The sequence below is a fragment of the Scyliorhinus torazame genome, chromosome 19 (assembly GCF_047496885.1).
Source record: "Scyliorhinus torazame isolate Kashiwa2021f chromosome 19, sScyTor2.1, whole genome shotgun sequence".
In the NCBI taxonomy this organism is placed as follows: Eukaryota; Metazoa; Chordata; class Chondrichthyes; order Carcharhiniformes; family Scyliorhinidae; genus Scyliorhinus; species Scyliorhinus torazame.
The window spans coordinates 53,131,672-53,150,949 of NC_092725.1; the positions used below are offsets into that span (position 1 = coordinate 53,131,672).

A 19,278-nucleotide genomic window follows, 5' to 3' on the forward strand; every position below is an offset into this window, starting at 1 on the left:
TTCATTTTGGAAGCAAAAGCAGGGAGGCAGATTACTACCTGAATGGTTGTACATTGGGAGAGGGGAGTGTGCAGCGGGACCTGGGTGTCCTTGTGCACCATTCGCTGAAGGTAAGCATGCAGGTGCAGCAGGCGATAAAGAAGGCTAATGGCATGGTGGCCTCAATTGCAAGAGATTTCGAGTATAGAAGCAGGTATGTGTTGCTGCAATTATACAGGGCCTTGGTGAGGCCACACCTGGAGTATTGTGTGCAGTTTTGGTCTCCTTCTCTGAGGAAGGATGTTCTTGCTCTCGAGGGAGTGCAGCGAAGGTTTACCAGACTGATTCCAGGGATCATAGAATCATAGAATCATAGAATTTACAGTGCAGAAGGAGGCCATTCAGCCCATCGAGTCTGCACCGGCTCTTGGAAAGAGCACCCTACCGAGGCCCACACCACCCTATCCCCATAACCCAGTAACCCCACTCAACCAACCCTAAGGCCAATTTTGGACACTAAGGGCAATTTAGCATGGCCAATCCACCTGGTGGGACTGTCATATGAGGAGAGATTGACTAGGTTGGGATTGTTCTTGCTGGAGTTCAGAAGAATGAGGGGGGATCTCATAGAAAATTCTAACAGGACTAGACAGGGTAGATGCAAGGAAGATGTTACCAATGATAGGTGTGTCCAGAACCAGGGGTCACAGCCTGAGGATTCAGGGTAAACCATTTCGGACAGAGATAAGGAGACATTTCTTCACACAAAGAGTGGTGAGCCTGTGGAATTCATTACCACAGGAAGTAGTTGATGCTAAAACTTTGAATATATTCAAAAGGCGGCTGGATATAGCACTTTGGGAGAATGGGATCAAAGGCTATAGGGAGAAAGCAGGATTAGGCTATTGAGTTGGATGGTCAGCCATGATCGTGATGAATGGCGGAGCAGGCTCAAAGGGCCGAAAGGCGTCCTCCTGCTCCTATCTTCTATGTATGTAACCTGGTCTGATCCCTCACTCTCAGCTGAGTCTCCTACAAAAACACCACATTAGCCTTCAGATTCTTTAGGTGAGAGAAAACTCTCGATCTTTTTACTGGGCCCCCCAATCCCCTATGTTCCAGGTGACCATCTAAATGGGGGTCTCCCCCCACCCCCACCCCATTAACCTCCTGGAGTCAGCCATTTCCACCGTAAAGAATTATCAAGTGCGAAACCAGAGGATGTAGGCCCGAAGCCCACCCAAGATGTCCGCCAAACAATAAAACAAAGACAATCCCATGAACACCGTCAGAATATTGACCACATTCCAGAGAACAATACCCCCTCCTAATTAACCCCATCTCCCAACCAAACAAAAGCACTAGGCTAATTGATCCACTAAAACAGATCCAGTGGGCCACAGCCCCTCTCCCACCTCACTCCCGTTCACTAGCTATTTAATGCTCTTGAGATAGCTGCTTCCCAGGAAAAGAGAAGAAAGTGGCCCTACCTGTGCCGGCTACCGAAATATAACAAGAATTCAGCACTCCTTCCAAAAGTATGTTCCCACCAGGAGCCATATATTTCCAATACTGCCTTAAACAATGTCCCACAGTTATCCTCCTATCTCCCACCGTACAACTTGTTCAAAACAACCCCATCCCAACCCCAAAACAACAGAATAACAGCAAATACATACACAATACAGAATACAAAGTCCCCCCAAACCCCTTCCCATAAACAGCCACAACAAGTCCACACACAGTGCGTTTAACTCGCCCCCCAGTCCATGCTCAGTAACAAAAGCTTCTGCCTCCTCTGAAGCATCGAAGTAATGGTCCTTTGACCCGAAGGTAACACGCAACCTCGCAGGGTACACCACTCCCAACCTCACTCCACTCTCGTATAATGCCGCTTTGGCCTTATTAAAGACCGCCAGCTCCAGACCAGGATCATGATATATTCTGACATGGCTTCCTTCCCGCCTCAGGGTCACGATTTTCCTTAGCCCACTTCGGGACCCGCTCTTTCTCCTAGCTATCACCACTCGTGGTGGCTCGTTCACTCGAGGCTTCTGCCGGAGTGTTCGATGGGCCCTTTCCAACTCTGGAGGGGTGCCAGTACACCCCCCCCCCCTCCCCTCCCCACCAGGTGGCAAACATCTGCGAAAGGTATGAAGTACTTAACGTACCTAATGCACGATGTCCTCCTACATGCCGCCACCGGAAGTTCAAAACTGTACATAGTGTGGCGAGTGTGGATTAATTAAGGTTTTATAGAAATTTAACATTACCTTTTCTATCCCATTTTTGCTTTGCTTGAAATTGTTATTGTCTTGTGAACTTGCTACCTCGATATAATTATGGAACAGTACTCCAGGTCTCTTTCCTCCTCTAACCAATTTAGTTCCTTTTAATATCTTTTTTAAAAAAAACAGCAAAGAACCGCCTTCCGCCTACCAAAATGAACCACCTCGCATCTCTGTTTTTAATTTAATTGGTCAAGTTATTTGTGTTCCGCAAGCCTGTTTTAAGACCATAAGACATAGGAACAGAATTCGGCCATTCAGCCCATCGGGTCTGTTCCACCATTCAATCATGGCTGATATGTTTCTCATCTCCATTCTCCTGCCTTCTCCCCATAACCCCTGATCCCCTTATTAATCAAGAACCTGTCTATCTCTGTCTTAAAGACACTCTGTGATTTGACCTCCACAGCCTTCTGCGGCAATGAGTTCCACAGATTCACCACCCTCTGGCTGAAGAAATTCCTCCTCATCTCTGTTTTAAAGGATTTTTCCTTCAGTCTGAGACTGTGCCCTCAGGTTCTAGTTTCTCCTACTAGTGGAAACATCCTCTCCACGTCCACTCTACCTAGACCTCTCAGTATTCTGTAAGTTTCAATAAGACCCCCCCCCCCCCCCCCCCCATCCTTCTGAACTCCATCAAGTACAGACCCAGAGTCCTCATGTATTTTGTTGAAGTCCTCAGCATTAGCTGTCCCCCCCCCCAATTTGGCATCATGTGCATATGTTGACACCAATGTTCCAATTTTTTTGAATGAAAATTATTTCTGTAAATGGTGTGCAATTGGAGCCCTGCAGGAACCCAGTTCCCATTTTCTGTTGGACTGAGAAACTACCCTTAACCCCTACACTCTGCCAGCTACATTGTAACCACCTTTTAATCCATGCTGATAGCTGACTTCTGATTCCACCTTCTGCCCTGAGTCTCCTGTTTGACACATTATCGAGAGTCTTCTAATGTCCATGTACATTACATCCACTATATCACCCTTATCTACTCTTTCTATTATTTTGTCCAAACATTCAGAATAGTTGGTTAAATATGAATCTTTCGTTTAGGAATCCGTGTGAGCAATTTCTTTTCCAACTTCAACTGCAGATATAGCCACCCCACCGCCCCCACGAATTCCCGAGAGCACGATGTTGACCAAACATCATAGGAAGATGCTTTGCAATAGTGGCTACATATGAACTTGTCTGACCAAATTGAGATTCTGAAATTCCTCATTGATATTGTTTCGATTTGGATTTACTGCAGAGGCTTTGACAGACCATTGGTCACCACTTGTTCTTTCTTTTTATGGATTGGTAGGATTTCTGGAAACCGAAATGGAAAGGGATGAGATTGATGTCCAAGATGATGGAGCGAATCCTCAGGCTCCTCTTCCAAAAGATATGATTGACCTGGAGGTAAGGAGAGAAATCATGCCTAGTCCAGATTATCAATGCACATTTGACCTAGAGGTGAAAGTGACTCCTGGGTTCAAATCGAGAATGACAAAAGCAAAGTCCCCTCTTAGCTGGCTGGAATTGTTATATGTAAAACAAGTTCGGGTTAACACAACCCAAATCCCAATGGGTGCACTTGATGAATCTTACTGGAGAGTGGGGTATAATGGCAGTCTCATTCAGAATGGCCCTAGATGGCTGTTACGGGATGTGGATAAGCTAACGGAAATGGGGCACGGTCTCCTTGGGTGGTGGGACATGGCTATCATGCATCATGGGAGCATTACTCTCTATCAGTCTGTGGCTTGAGTACTCACACTGTGTGTCAGTGGAGCTCCATTCTTGACCATCGATGTGCCTTCATCTTGATACTGGGCTAGGCACCTGATGTGATCTCTGCTTTGAATCTGTGCCACTAATGATACTGTGCTGCAATTCGAGTCTCGTGGCTCTGATTAATGTTCCAGAACCAATGTGATCCCTTGGTTAGTTTATCTAGTTTTGATTGCTTAAGGAATTTTTAAGTTTCTACCCCCCAGCGTAAATAACGAGTTTTTAAGCTGGCTTTTAACCTCTTCTCGGAGATTAATGGCTGTGGATGGGGAATGTATCCATGTGTCCACAACTGTGTGGGACAGACCAGATGAGCCGGTAGATTTTATTTTGTCTGCCGTTTTTCTGCCTTCATCCTGGCAGGAGTGTTACCTTTAAAGGAGCATTGTTATTTGGAGTTTTACTTGGTCAGTTCTAGGAGAGTTATTCTAAAGATCCAGCTCGATGAATGAGTCTGGCGGGTGTCAAGAATGCCAATTTCAGGTTGCACTTTCTGTGTCTGCTGTAGTGCAAAGTTCATTGCAAATAAATACCAAAAATCTCAGGATGTCACAACAAGGCCATATGAAAAAAAAGGTAGGTTAATGTTTGGGTAAAGGCTTCTCTGTTACAATTAAATTGTAACCTATGTAATCCTAACCTAATCCAATATTATTAACATGGGTTTGCAGTAAAGAGGCAGTTTCATAAGATGATTCTTGATCTCATGAACTAAAGCTTTCAGCTTTATGCATGCCATCAGGGAGATGCCTAACAGTTACCCTTTACTATAGTATACTGCACTAAAAACTATATTGGTTGCCCATCACGTTCCATCCATATCATTCAGACTGAAACGAATATTGAATTTGTTTACAAATACGATATGTACATGGATGTGGCAAACATGTAGCAAGTAGTTGTTGTGCAATACTTAACTTGCACGGGTTCTTAGATTGTTAAAAATATTGGGTGGGATTCTCCGGTCGGCGACGCTGAAATCACGTTCGGCGATCGGCCAGAGAATATCAGTTTATGACCAAATCGGGCTCCGCCCCCTCAAGTATCATACTCTCAGAGTACGCTGCGTGCCGTATCAATGGCCTCAGGACGTTGCCTGAGGCCCAACCCCCGATGCTCCGCTCCCAAACAGCCAAGTTCCCGACGTGGATCTCTCATGGTCTCACCCATTGGGAACTCGGCGTGGCGGCTGCAGACTCAGTCCAGCGCCTCCACAGTCGGGGGGTGGGCCGATCCACGGGCAGGGGGTACTTTATCAGGGGCTGGGGGCACTGTTGGGGGATGATCAGGGGCTCGCGAGCCGGCCAAAGTGGGGGCACTATTTTGCAGGCCGGGTCCGCGCGTTGCCAGCGCCATGTTGAACGCCGCAGCTGCCGCCGTGCGCATGCACGGCCAAGGACCCGCCAATTCTCCGGGCCGTAATGGCAGCTAGAGCTGGGTTCTCTATCCAACTCAGCTGCTAGCCCCCAGCCAAACCGAGGATCGGTGGCTGTTTAGCGCTGAAGTTTTGTGCGTTAAGCGCCAGCGTTCCCACGCCGGCATGTGGACATAGCCTCACAATTGGAGAATCCAGCCCATTGTATCCCACAATGACCATTGAACCATCCATCCAAAGATCTCTGAACATCCTTCAATTATAGTTTTCTTAAATCATTGCCTTCACTACTCCGTTTTTCAATTTATTCTACACATTGATTGCTCTTCACGAATAATTTATACTGGTCCTCCTAAAATTCCCTTCTCTAGTTTGAACCCGTGATCTTTAGTTCTACTCTGTAGTTCAGGTTAACTTCCAAAGTCTTGAACATCCATAACTCCCAAAATTGGCAATCCCAAATTTGTCCAATTGTTCTCAATATTTAAACTAATGGCACTGGGAGCCAACCTCCTGCCTCTTCCCGGAACTGCCTACAACATTTGGATGTATCTTTTGATTCTTACTGACTAGAACTGGATGCAATTTTTAAGGAGCAATCTCATCAGAGCTCTAGCATTTAATCCTTCCTTCCATTGTATTTTGGTTCCATAGTTTTAACATCCTACTTGCTTTGTAGATTGTACTCTCCAATGCCTGCTATTCTTGGTTTTTCCTCATGCCTATCTATTCATGGTTTCTGGTTCATGCGCCTCTCGAAGGATATTTGTCTCGTCAGAATATAGGAGAGCTGAGCATGAGGAGGCCATTCGGCCCCTTCAGCCCACTCAGCAATTCAACTGGATCATCGCTGATCTTCTACCTCGATGTCACTTTCCCACATTATCCACATATCCTTTGATATCTTTAATATTGAGAAACCTGGGGTGGTATGGTGACGCAGTGGTTAGCACTGCTGCCTCACGGTGCCAAGGACAAGGTTCGATCCCGGCCCTGGGTCACTGTCGGTGTGGAATTTGCACATTCTTCCTGTGTCTGATGAGGCCACATCTGGAATAGTGTGTGCAGTCTTGGTCTCTTTATCGGAGGAAGGATGGGCAGGCACATCAAACTGACCTGTAGGATGATGGGATTGTCTTATGACGAGAGATTGAGGAGACCTGCCTAGATTCGCCTAGATTTGTGGGTCTCACTCCCACAACCCAAAGATGTGCTGGGTAGGTGGATTGGCCCACACTAAATTGACCCTTAATCGGGGGGAAAAAAATGTTTGATTAATTTTTTAAAAAATATTGGGAAACCTATCCGTCTCTGTTTTGAATATACTCGATGACTGAGCATCCACAGCCCTCGGGAATAGAGAATTCCAAAGATTCACCACCCACTGACTGAAGAAATTCCTCCTCATCTCAGACTAAATGACCTAGCTCTTACTCTGAGACTGTGTCTCCTGGCTCTAGAACCCCCTCCCCCAGCCAGAGGAAACATCTTTCCTGCATCAACCCTGTTGAGTCTTGAGACTTCTGTATGTTTCAATGAGATCACCTCTCATTCGTCTAAACTCTGGAGAATCTAGGCAGGTCTCCTCAATCTCTCGTCATAAGACAATCCCACCATCCTACAGGTCAGTTTGATGTGCCTGCCCATCCTTCCTCCGATAAAGAGACCAAGACTGCACACACTATTCCAGATGTGGCCTCATCAATGCCCACTTGCATCCCTGTTCCTAGACTTCAATCCTCTCAGCATACCATTTGCCTTCTTTCCCGCCTGCTGCACCTGCATGCTTACCTTTGGTGACTGCATGAGGACACCCAGGTCTCTTTGCACATGCCCCTCTCCTAATTTGTGGCCATTCAAGTCTGCTTCCTGTTTTTGCAAACAAGTGGATAACCTCACATTTATCCAAATTATACCGTATCTGCCATTCATTTGCCCACTGACTCAACTTCTCCTAATCACACTGGGTTTCCGCATCCTCCTCACAGCTCACCCCCCCCCCAGCTTTGTGTCATCTGTAAATTTGGAGATATTATGTTTTGCTCCTTTATTGTGAATAGTTGAGATCTTAGCACCGAACCCTGCAGTTCTCCACTAGTCGCTGCCTGCCATTTGGAAAAAGATTGGTTTATTCCTACGCTTTGTTTCTCATCTCCAACCAATTTCCTATTAATTTCAATACACTGCCCCAATCCCATGTGCTTTAATTTTACACGCTAATCTCTTCAGTGGGACTTTTTCAAAAGCCTTCTGAAAGTCCAAAGGCTGGATTCTCTAAAAATGGGACTATGTTCCCACGCTGGCGTAAAATCACAGGCGTTGCACCCCCGAGTTTCCTAGAAATAAAATCCTGATTCACGTACCTGAAGGGGGCTGGCAGGGATGCAGAGTAATTCACGCAGCTTTGGCTGCGGATACAGGCCCCCGCACTTCTGGATCCGAGTCCGCGCACTTCTGGATCCGAGTCCGCGCATGTGCACGGCGGCGGCCTCCAGCGGCCGCGCCGAGCGCCTTGGCGGCCTCAGACCGCGGACCAACGCACTAGGCCTTCCCGATCGGCCGCGCGCCCGAGGATCCTTCTGGCCCGATCATTGCCCCGGCTGCCCATAAGGACCCCCCGGTGTCGATTCCCCTCGCCCCCCCCCCTCCCCCCCAGGGTGGCCGCAGACTGAGTCCACATCCGCCACACGAGGTTCCCATAAGTGGTTAGAACCACGCCGTCGGGAACTCGGCCCGATGGGAGCGGAGTATCGCTGGGCGGGCCTCTGGCAAAGGCCCCCCAACCACGTGGCGTAATTCACAGACGCGCGACTCTTCGGGGCCCGGAGAAACGCCAGTCGGGAACTTCAATTCTCCGCCCCCACGCCAAACGCGATTTTGGTGCGGGGCTCAGGAGAATCCAGCCCAATATATTCCATGCTGGCTCCCTTTCATCAACCCAAATAGTTATATAGAATCGTTGAATTTACAGTGCAGGAGGAGGCCATTCAGCCCATCAAGTCCACACCGGCTCTTGGAAACAGCACCCCACTTAAGCCCACACCTCCATCCTAAGCCCGCTACCCAGTAACCCAAAATAACCTTTCGGCCATTAAGGGGCAATTTAGCATGGCCAATCCACCTAACCTGCACATCTTTGGACGTGGGAGGAAACTGGAGCAACCGGAGGAAACCCACGCAGATACGGGGAGAAAGTGCAAACTCCACATAGGCAGTTATCCAAGGCCGGAATTGAACCCGGGACCCTGGAGCTGTGAGGCAGCAGTGCTAGCCACTGTGTCACTGTGCTGCCCCACCTAGGCTTCTTCTACTTAGGATTTGTCCACTGATTTAGGGTTCCAGCATTTATTAACTGGGCCACTTGGAATGAAAGAATTCCAGTAGATTTGTCAAGCATGATTTCCCTGTCACGAATCCATGCTGACTCTATCCGATTCTGTCACTGTTTTCCAAGTACTCTGTTTTAAAATCTTTGATAATGGATTCTAGAATTTTCCCCATTACTGACACCAGGCTTATTGGCCTATAATTCCCTGTTTCCCATCTGCCTCCCTTTTTAAATAGTGGGGTTACATTAGCTACCCTCCAATCTGCAAAACTGTTCCAGAGTCTATCAACTCCTGGCAGCTGACCACCAATGCATCCACTATTTCTAGAGCCACTTCCTTAAGTACTCTGGGATATAAATTACAGGCCCAATACCATTTCTCAACTAATACTTATCTCCTTCATTTCTTCCCTCTCACTAAACTCTGTGTTCGCCAACATTTCTGGTATGTTATTTGTGACCTCTTTTGTGAAGACCGAACCAAAGTATGTGCATAATTTGTCTGCCATTTCCATTGACTCTTCCTTTGATCTAATGCAATCTTCAACTTATTTTGTTAGCCATGTTTGGTCACCTTTCTGATATGTTAAATAAGTTGGTTCAAAGTTGACTGCAACTGGATGCAGTGAAACTAGAAACGGGCTTCTGACACAGGAGATGGCCCAACACTGTTTTATTGAACCTGCTGACCAGACTAACTCTCTACCTCATGGTGATAGTGCTCACTGGCTTGTGCACTCTTACTATCTCAGTAGCTGTGTCCTGTAGAGAGAGAGAGAGTCTTAATACCCTGTGTGCTTTATAGTGGTGGTTTCCCGTCTGGTGATTGGTTGTTATGTGTCGTGTGTGTTCATTGGTTATTCTGTGTGTCAATCACTGCCTGTCTGCATCTCATTATATACATGAGTGGATATTATGACACTTTCCTGCTGGGTTTCTGTGCCTCCAAGGAAGGTAAATCTGTCATAAACTAAATGTCGCCATAGCCCCAGATGACCAGAGGCTGTTTTCCCTTTGAGGAGGAGAGCTGACTGGTGGTGATTTAACCTGATCACCACACCGCAGGCGAGGGGCAAGGCTGATGAGGCCTTTAATAACCTCAGGTGGTACGGGAATGTATAGCGCGCTGATGGCCTCACTCTGCTTCACGATCCAGCCAAACCGGTGTAAACAATGTATTTGTTCCCTAAGTGCTAGTCATTGCCCGTCTACCGACATACCTTTCCAATCTGTTATAGACAACTTGACCCTTGTACGTTCAAAATTTCCTTTGTTTTGATTTAAGACCCTAGTTTTGGTTTGAACTACATCACTTCCAATCTTCATTTAAACTCGTGTCATATTATGGTGGCTCCTCCCTAATTGCTCATTCACAATTAGAGTATTAATGAGCCGTTTCTCACTGCACAATGCTGAATCTAAAATAGCCCATCCCCTAGTTGATTCCGCACCATACTATTCTAGAAAACCATCATGTATACATTCCAGAAGTTCTTTGACCCTTCCTGTCATGCTGATTGCCATTTCCCTTACTTTGTTCTCTCTCTTCAAATTATCGTATCTGCTCTCACTTTATCTCTCGTCCCCACATTTAGATTAAAGCCCTCTCTAATGACCTAGTTACACAACTCGCCAGAACACTGATCCCATCATGATTCAGGTGAAGACCACCTCAATGGTACAGCTCCCATTTCCCCCAGTACTGGTGCCAGTGCCCCATTTGAGTTGGACCCCATTACTCTCACATCAATCTTTGAGCCATGCATTTAACTGATTTCATTTACCTACTCCAGTTATCTCATCGCTCAAGGGGCTGGTTTTGCACAGGGCTAAAGAGCTGGCTTTTAAAGCAGACCAAGGCAGGCCAGCAGCACAGTTCAATTCCCGTACCAGCCTCCCCGAACAGGCGCCGGAATGTGGTGACTAGGGGCTTTTCACAGTAACTTCATTTGAAGCCTACTTGTGACAAGCAATTTTCATTTCATTTCATTTGCTCAAGTAATAATCCAGAGCTGATTACCTTTGAGGATCTGCTTTTACATTTAGCCCCTAACTGCTCATACTCTCTAAGTAGAACCTCATTCCTGGTCCGACCTATATTATTGGTACCTATGTGGACCATGGCACTAGAGCATCTTACCATCCAGCTGCAAGTTCCTCTAAAGCCCTGACCCTGGCACCAGGGAGGCAACACCATGATCTGGCTTATCACTCTCAGCTGCAGAGAACTGTGCCAATCCCCCTGACTATATTGTCCCTATTACCACAACATTCCTATTAACTCACCCTCACCTCCCCAAACGCCCTATTTGAATGGCTTCCTGTACTACAGTGCCACTGCTTTCACCCACACTGGCTGCAAAGAACATTGTTGGACAATTGCAAAGGATGAGGCTCCTCCACTTCTGTGTCCCTTGACCTGCCTAAGTCACACCTTCCCATCTCTGACCATGGACCAAATCAGACCATCATGGACTAGCTCACCACTCTCTTCAGGGGCTGTAACTGCCTCCTGGTACAAAGTGTCCAGGTAACTTTCCCTCTCCCTGATGTGTTGCAGTGTCTGAAGCTCCACCTCCAGCTTAATGACTCTGAGCTGAAGTTGCTCCAGGCACATACTGCAGATGTGTTTTCAATGGAGCACACAGCTGTCCACAAGCTCCAACATTCTGCAGCCGCCACTTATCATATACTCTGCCATTGCTATAGCATTTAATTCATTAATGACTTTACTGACAATCTTTGATTAATGTCCCTGGTCCTGCCTGAGCCTATATTCTTCAATAAATTCTCGACTTAACCCAGTTGAAATTTCCTAGTCAAAATAAATAGGAAATACTGATCCCTGGCGCTTCAGATGAGAAATTAAGCCAAGGTCCTACCTGCCCTTAGTTGCACATTAAAGATTCCATGGGACTGTTTTCAAAGAAGAACAAGAGGGTTCTCCCTGCTTCCTTGACTGATATTCATCCTTCAATTAATATTCCTGACCCAGATAATCTGTTATGATCACATTGCTCTTTGTGGCAACCTGGTTAATGGCTGCTGCGTTTCCGACAAAACAACAGTGACTACACCTCAAAAAGGTATTGGCTGTAATGTGCTTCGGAATATCCTGAGGTTATGAAAGGTGCTGTTATTATCTGTCCTGTCAGTGTTCCTTCTGATCTATTCTCCTGATGTAATGCATGCAGGGAACTGCCATTCAATAAAGGGAAGGATCTACATTCATACAAATGTCTTTCATGACCTCAACATCCCAAAGTGCTTTACATCAGCTATGCTGTTTTTTGTGATACACCTGCCTATCCATTTTACTAAGGGAGGAGTCATTTTGTGTCTACAATCTCTCCTGTTTTCTCCAAACTGAGGCTGGAATTCTCCGGTCGCTGAGATTCACTTTTCCCGCGGGCAGAGCTCCCACACCTATGCAATTCCCGACGGCGTGGGGCGGTTGCAATGGGAAATCCCATTGACAAGCGGCGGGATGAATGAATTCTGCCGCCAGTGAACGGCACGTGGCCGAGAAAGACGCGGCGGAGGAACCGGAGAATCCAGCCCTGTGTCTATATCCAGGCTGCATTCTTTACTTCTGTGACTTTGTATCCTCTGCAGTGTTGGGCGATGCCAATGTTTATTAGTGAAATCTCTTGGAACCATACTGGGTTTCCTACATTTCCTGTTTTGAAAATTAGTGCCTCCACCATATTGGTGCTTTTCCCCAATTGTTCCTTTGTCATGGCTATGCTATTCCTGATCACACTGTTCTCCATCTCCAACCCCTGAATATTTCTTCTCTAGTTCCCGTACCGAGTCTTTCTTGGCTCAGATACAGCCCTTGTGAAATCTAACATAATCCAGTTGCCTTCAGAAATGTGTCCATCTCTGTTTGTTCCCCAACATTCCACCGCTCTAAGAAAAGTGAATAATACAGCTTGGATAAAGACAGTTTGCAGAACTCAGGAGAGATTGTAAACATAAAGTGACTCCTTTCTTCGTTTAATGGATAGCCAGATGTCTCACAAAAACAGTGGGGAAGAATGTACCGGCTGATCATGCCGGTGGGAAATTCCGGTCCCACTCAGGCGCACGGGTTTCCCGGCGATGAGGGGTGCTGTCACCGGGAAATCCCGTTGTGAAAACAGCGGAGTGGTCGGTAAATCCCACCCAGTATGTTTTCTGACGGAGCATTATGGACAGCACCTTGGATGTAAAGCACTCTGCGATGTCCTAAGGTCATGAACCTTTGCTTCCCTCGGTTATATCCATCTTTCTCCTTTTAGTGAACACGTCACAGAAAACATACCATAAGAGCTGGATTCGTGCATCTCTTCTCTCCTATCTTATTATATGGGAAAAACAGTAAAGGTACAGATAAAGAGCAAAGGAATCATTAAAACCAATAGCTTCAACATGGGGTTGGAGCTGACACAGGCACAGAAGTGTCTGTTTGCATGCTTATACTGAGTGATTGAGTAGCTAGCGTGAGAGTTCACTGAAAGATGCACTGGTCATGCGTTGATCATCCTTTCTTTCATAGGTCGTTCTCGAAAAACTAGAGCACGATTTGAGGGAAGTGAATCAGAATCAGCAAACTCTGAAACAGAACTTTCTGGAACTCACTGAACTCAAACACCTGCTGAAAAAGACACAGGACTTCTTTGAGGTAACTTTAAGCGCAGACAAGGTGCTGAGATACAGAGTGCTGGAACAGCATCATGTATGGCACATGGAGGAATTCTTCATCCAATCTGGTGAAGTAATCATAAAGACAGGATAAAACATGGCTAAAACTCATGTTAAAGCATCCACCAGTTCACCAGCCAGGACGATTCCAAATTCTAGTTTGTCCCACCGCAGGGCCTGAAAGTGGGTCTCGAGCCGACAGGTGGATGGTGGGACGCTGGATGTAATTTTACCTGTAGCAGACTATATTTTTTCCTTTTATGGGATGTAAGGATTATCGGCAATGTCAGTATTTGTTATCCTTCCCTAATACCCTTGTGAAGGTGATGGTGAGCCATCTTCTTGAACTGTTACAGTCCGTGTGGTGTAGGTACACACAATGCGGTGAGGGTCTTCCATGATTTGTGACCCAGCGACAGTGAAGGAACAGCGATGCAGTTCCAAGTCAGGATGGTGTTTGACTTGGAGGAGAACTTGCAGGTGATGGGTGTTCCCATGCATCTCCTGCCCTTGCCCATCTACTTGGTGGAGATGTGGGTTTAGAAGATGCTGTTGGAGGAGCCTTGGTGAATTCTGCAGTTCACCCTGTATATGGTACACATGACTGCCACTGTGTGCTAGTCAAGGGGGTGAATGTTTAAGGTGGTCAATGGGAAGCCATTCAATTGCTGCTTTGCCCTGGAAGGTATCGAGCATCTTGAACTGCACCCACTCAGCAAAGTGGATAGCATTCCATCACACTCTTGACTTGTGCCTTGTAAATAGTGGACAGACTTTGGATAGTCTGGAAATGAGTGACTTGCGTCAGAATTCTCAAACTCTTGACCTGTTCGCCTCGCCACAGTGTATGTCTGACTGGTCCAGTTAAGTTTGTGGTGAGTAGTAACCCCCAGGGTGTGAATGAGATATTCAGCAATTGTTAATGCCATTAAATATCAAGGAGTGATAGATTCTCTATTGTTGAAGATGGTCATTGCCTGGCACTCAAGTGGCGCAAATGTACTTGCCACTTATCACGGGCAGCATGGTGCCACAGTGGCTAGCACTGCTGCCTCACAGTTCCAGGGCCCCGGGTTCAATTTCGGTCTCGGGTGACTGTGTGGAATTTGCACTTTCTCCCCATGTCTGGGTGGGTTTCCTCCGGGTGCTCCAGTTTCTTCCCACAGTCCAGGTTAGATGGATTGGCCATGATAAATTGCCTCTTAAGTGTCAAAAAGGTTAGGTGGGGTTACTGGGTTATGGGGATAGAGTGGAAGTGTGGGCTTAAGTAGTGAGCTCTTTCCAAGGGTGGGTGTAGACTCGATGGGCCGAATGGTCTCCTGCACTGTAGGGATTCTATGATTCATTATCAGCCCAAGCCTGAATCTAGCTGCATAGGGACATGAAGAGCTTCAGTATCTGAGGAGTCGCAAATAATCCAGAACATTGTGCAATCATCAGTGTGATGAATGTCGGAATTTCAGATATTTATTGTATTGTAATATATTTTATTATAATAGAAAAAAATTTGAATGCGGATTACAGGGTCAACGGCAGGGTTCTGAGGAATGTGGAGGAACAGAGAGATCTTGGGGTTCATGTCCACAAATCTCTGAAGGTTGCCACTCGAGTGGATAGAGCCGTGAAGAAGCCGTGTGTTAGCGTTTATTAACAGGGGGCTTGAGTTTAAGAGCCGCGGGTTTGTGCTGGAACCAAACATGTGAGACCACATTTGGAGTATTGTGTGCAGTTCTGGTCACCTCACTATAGGAAGGATGTGGAAGCATTGGAAAGGGTGCAAAGGAGATTTACCAGGATGCTGCCTGGTTTGCAGGATAGGTCTTATGAGGAAAGGTTGAGGGAGCTAGGGCTTTTCTCTTTGGAGCGGAGGAGGATGAGAGGCGACTTAATAGAGGTTTCTAAGATAATGAGGGGGATAGATAGAGTGGACGTTCAGAGACTATTTCCTCGGGTGGATGTAGCTGTTACAAGGGGGCATAACCATAAGATTCAGGGTGGGAGATATAGGTGGGATGTCTGAGGTAGGTTCTTTACTCAGAGAGTGGTTCAGGTGTGGAATGGACTGCCTGCTGTGATAGTGGAGTCGGACACTTTAGGAACCTTCAAGCGGTTATTGGATAGGCGCATGGAGCACACCAGACTGACAGGGAGTGGGATAGCTTGATCTTGGTTTCGGACAATGCTCGGCACAACATCGAGGGCCAAAGGGCCTGTTCTGTGCTGTACTGTTCTATGTTCTATATTTGGTACCGTAAGGGTTAAAAGCCTGGGTTAATGTGTGTATGACCGCTGCAATAGTCTTCTTTTAAAAGTCCTGGTTTAAAAGACAGACACTTCGGCTACAAGGGAGAATTGAAGCATCGTAAGAGTTTGGGCTAATGGAATTTAGTTTATATGAAGTAGGTTTCCTGGGGAGTAGATAATTAGAGCCAGTGGGCCGAATTCTCCGTTTGAGAGACTGGAGTGCTGATGCCGGGACTAAATCACGCGTGTTCTACATGGACGAAAGCAGTGCCAGAGCCGGAGTGGTTCCGGTCCCGTTAATGGGCTAGCGCCACCTAGAACTCGTGAAATTCCAATGCGTTCCCACCCTCATCCCAAAAGATGGTGGCACTGGTTGTGCTGGAGCATGCCCATACCATTGATGGGTCAGCTGGGGCCAGAGGGTACCTGGTAGGGGAGGGGGCCACCCATATGATCTGAGGTGCTAAGTTCCCAGTGGCCAGTCATGGCATGTGCAGCCGCATGGCTGCCTTGCAGAATATGGCAATGGCGATCCATGCCCAGCCACGCTAACCCCACGACCCACCACCTAGCAATCCCCCACTACTCCCCCCGGCCCTGACCGATGCCCCCCGGCCAGTGGCACAACTGTCAGCACACCATAGCGATGTTGGACACTGTTTGTACCACCTCCCGCACCCTCAGAAGCCTCGGCAACTGTGCCCCAGTTTGAAATTCCACAAGTGAATCTTGCCTTCGGTAATTCCTCCAGGCGGAGGCAGAGCATTGCGAAAGGCCTGGATAATGCTGGGTCGGGGCCTTTAATGATATGGTAATTGCCTTTACCGTACAATTTGCATGTCCGTGCTGGCGTGTGGCGTAGAACGCATTCTCGACGCATTCGCGGGTCCGGAGCATGGCATTCCGTTTGACACCCAGCACCAACCCCAATTTCTGGCTGACGCCGAGTTCTTCACCCAATCGTGCTCCCCAATTCTAGCATCAGCTGATGGATAATCCCGCCCACTGTGTTTGGCCTTCGTAAGGTGATGTAAAAAATGGGAGGAGCCAGGGGTTGAAACAGTCAGGTGCTGGGTTTCAGTTCAGTTAAGATTTGACTAAGGACAGAACAGCAGCTTTTCTCAAAGCAGTTTACTTAATTAGATTTTGTCTGTGAACCTAGCATAAGTTTCTGAAAAGGCTGGCGGGTTGGCACGGCAGCACAAGTGGTTAGCACTTAGGCTTCACAGCGCTGGGGTCCCAGGCTCGATTCCCCACTGGGTCACTGTCTGTGCAGAGTCTGCATGTTCTCCCCGTGTCTGTGTGGGTTTCCTCCGGGTGCTCCAGTTTCCTCCCACAGTCCAAAGACGTGCTGGTTAGGTGGATTGGCCATATAAATTACCCTTGGTGAATGAAAAGGTTAGGAAGGGTTATTGGGTTAAGGGGATAGGGTGGAAGTGAGGGCTTAAATGGGTCGGTGCATACTTGATGGGCCGAATGGCCTCCTTCTGCACTGTATGTTCTATGTTAAACAGTAGTTTGACACAGGCAAGAGTCTGCAGCTGGTTCCTGGAGAATCTCTCTCTCATAGAGTGGTTTATCCAAAACACCTCTTTACGGAAAATATTCCTGGGTTGGCTTACTATTTAAAAGTGGATTTTGACCTGATATGGGTTTTGCTTGAGTGGCGAGAAAAGATAGCAGCGAGGAATTAGTGAATACTTGTCATTGTTAAGCATTGTTTGTAAGCTATTTTCTTGTTTAAGTTAGTAATACTGTGTTAGTAATAAAGTTTGTTTTATCATGCCATATTCCTATTTGTGCGTGGAATCACTCCTGGAATGAAGTAGCCTTTCCTCAGTCTTTCAAATTAAATAAAATATTGGGGATTCTGTCTGGTATCCTAGCAAATGTTGGGAATTGGGCTGGGGATCGTAATATCTTTTTCTAAAAATATTTTTATTAGGGGATTTGCAATTGTTATAATAATAACAATAACAGCGACATAAACATGGTATAATAAACATTTCCACCCCCCCCATCACAATCTTCACACACCCAACCATAAAACAACAGTCTGCCACCCCCCCCAACCCCCTCCCCCAGGAATACTGCTTCTGCTGACGTTTTAATTTTCCCCGAGAAAGTTGACGAACGGCTGCCATCTCCGGGTGAACCCTAACATTGACCCTCTTAAGGCGAACTTTATTTGCTCGAGACTGAGAAACCCAGCCATGTCACTAACCCAGGTCTCTGCACTCGGGGGCTTCGAGTCCCTCCACATTAATGAGATCCGTCTCCGGGCTACCAGGGAGGCAAAGGCCAAAACGTTGGCCTCTTTCGTCCGCTGGACTCCCAGCTCTTCTGACACTCCAAACATCGCCACCTCTGGACTTGGCACAACCTGTGTTTGAGTACTGTGGACATCACCCTAGGGAAACCCTGCCAAAACCCTCTATGCTTCGGGCATGCCCAAAACATGTGGACATGATTTGCTGGACATCCCACGCACCTCGCACACCTGTCCTCGACTCCAGAAAATCTGATCATCCGGGCCACCGTCATGTGTGCCCAGTGGAAGACCTTGAACTGTAACAGGCTAAGCCTGGCACATGATGAGGAGGTATTAACCCTGCTTGGGGCATCCGCCCACAGACCCGCCTCTATCTCTCCTCCTAGCTCGTCTTCCCACTTGCCCTTGAGCACCTCCATCGGAGTTTCCTCCGATTCCAAAGGTTCCTGGTAGATATCTGAAACCTTCCCCTCTCCCACCCAGGTACTGGAGACCACTCTGTCCTGTATCCCCCGTGGCGGCAGCAGTGGTAAGGCCGGAACCTTTGTTCTCAGGATGTCTCGTACCTGTAGATACCTAAACCCATTCCCTGCTGGCAATTCAAATTTATCCTCCAAGGCTTTCAAGCTGGGGAAGCTCCTGTCCATAAATATATCCTCCATCCTCCTAATTCCTGCCCTTTGCCATCTCCGGAACCCACCATCCAGCCTACCCGGTACAAACCGATGGTTATTGTAAATCGGGGTCCAAACCGATGCTCCCTCCACTCTCTTATATCTCCTCCATTGCCCCCAGATTCTCAGAGCCGCCGCCACCACTGGACTTGTGGAGTATCGGGTCGGCGAGAACGGAAGAGGTGCCGTTATCAGTGCTCCCAAACTTGTGTCTTTGCATGACGCCGCCTCCATTCGCTCCCACACTGACCCCCCCCCCCCCCCCCACTACCCACTTCCTAATCATGGATTTATTAGCCGCCCAGTAATAGTTGCAGAGGTTCGGCAGCGCCAACCCACCTTCCCCCCCCCAACTGCGCTCCAGCAACACTTTCTTCACTCGCGGGGTTTTACCGTCCACACAAAGCCCGCAATAACCTTATTTACCCTTTTAAAAAAGGCCCTTGGGAAGAAGATGGAGAGGCACTGAAAGACAAACAGACATTTGGGGAGAACTGTCATTTTCACGGTCTGTACCCTCCCCGCCAGTGATAGCGGGAGCATGTCCCATCTCTTAAAGTCCTCTTTCATTTGTTCTATGAGCTGGGATAGGTTTAACTTGTGCAGTGCCTCCCATTCCCTAGCCCCAAACCAGCCCTTTCCAGTTCCTAGTG

The 19,278-nt window shown here is 47.4% G+C and overlaps 1 protein-coding gene across 1 annotated transcript in view; it reads left to right on the top strand.

Moving 5' to 3' along the window:
• The window catches only part of LOC140396129 (V-type proton ATPase 116 kDa subunit a 4-like), a 204,280-nt gene that overhangs the window by 50,174 nt on the left and 134,828 nt on the right, over positions 1-19,278 (top strand). Inside the window, exons 4-5 of the mRNA XM_072484282.1 lie at positions 3,577-3,674; positions 13,290-13,415. Coding sequence (XP_072340383.1) covers positions 3,577-3,674; positions 13,290-13,415 — 224 coding nt within the window. The remainder of the gene's footprint in view (positions 1-3,576; positions 3,675-13,289; positions 13,416-19,278) is intronic.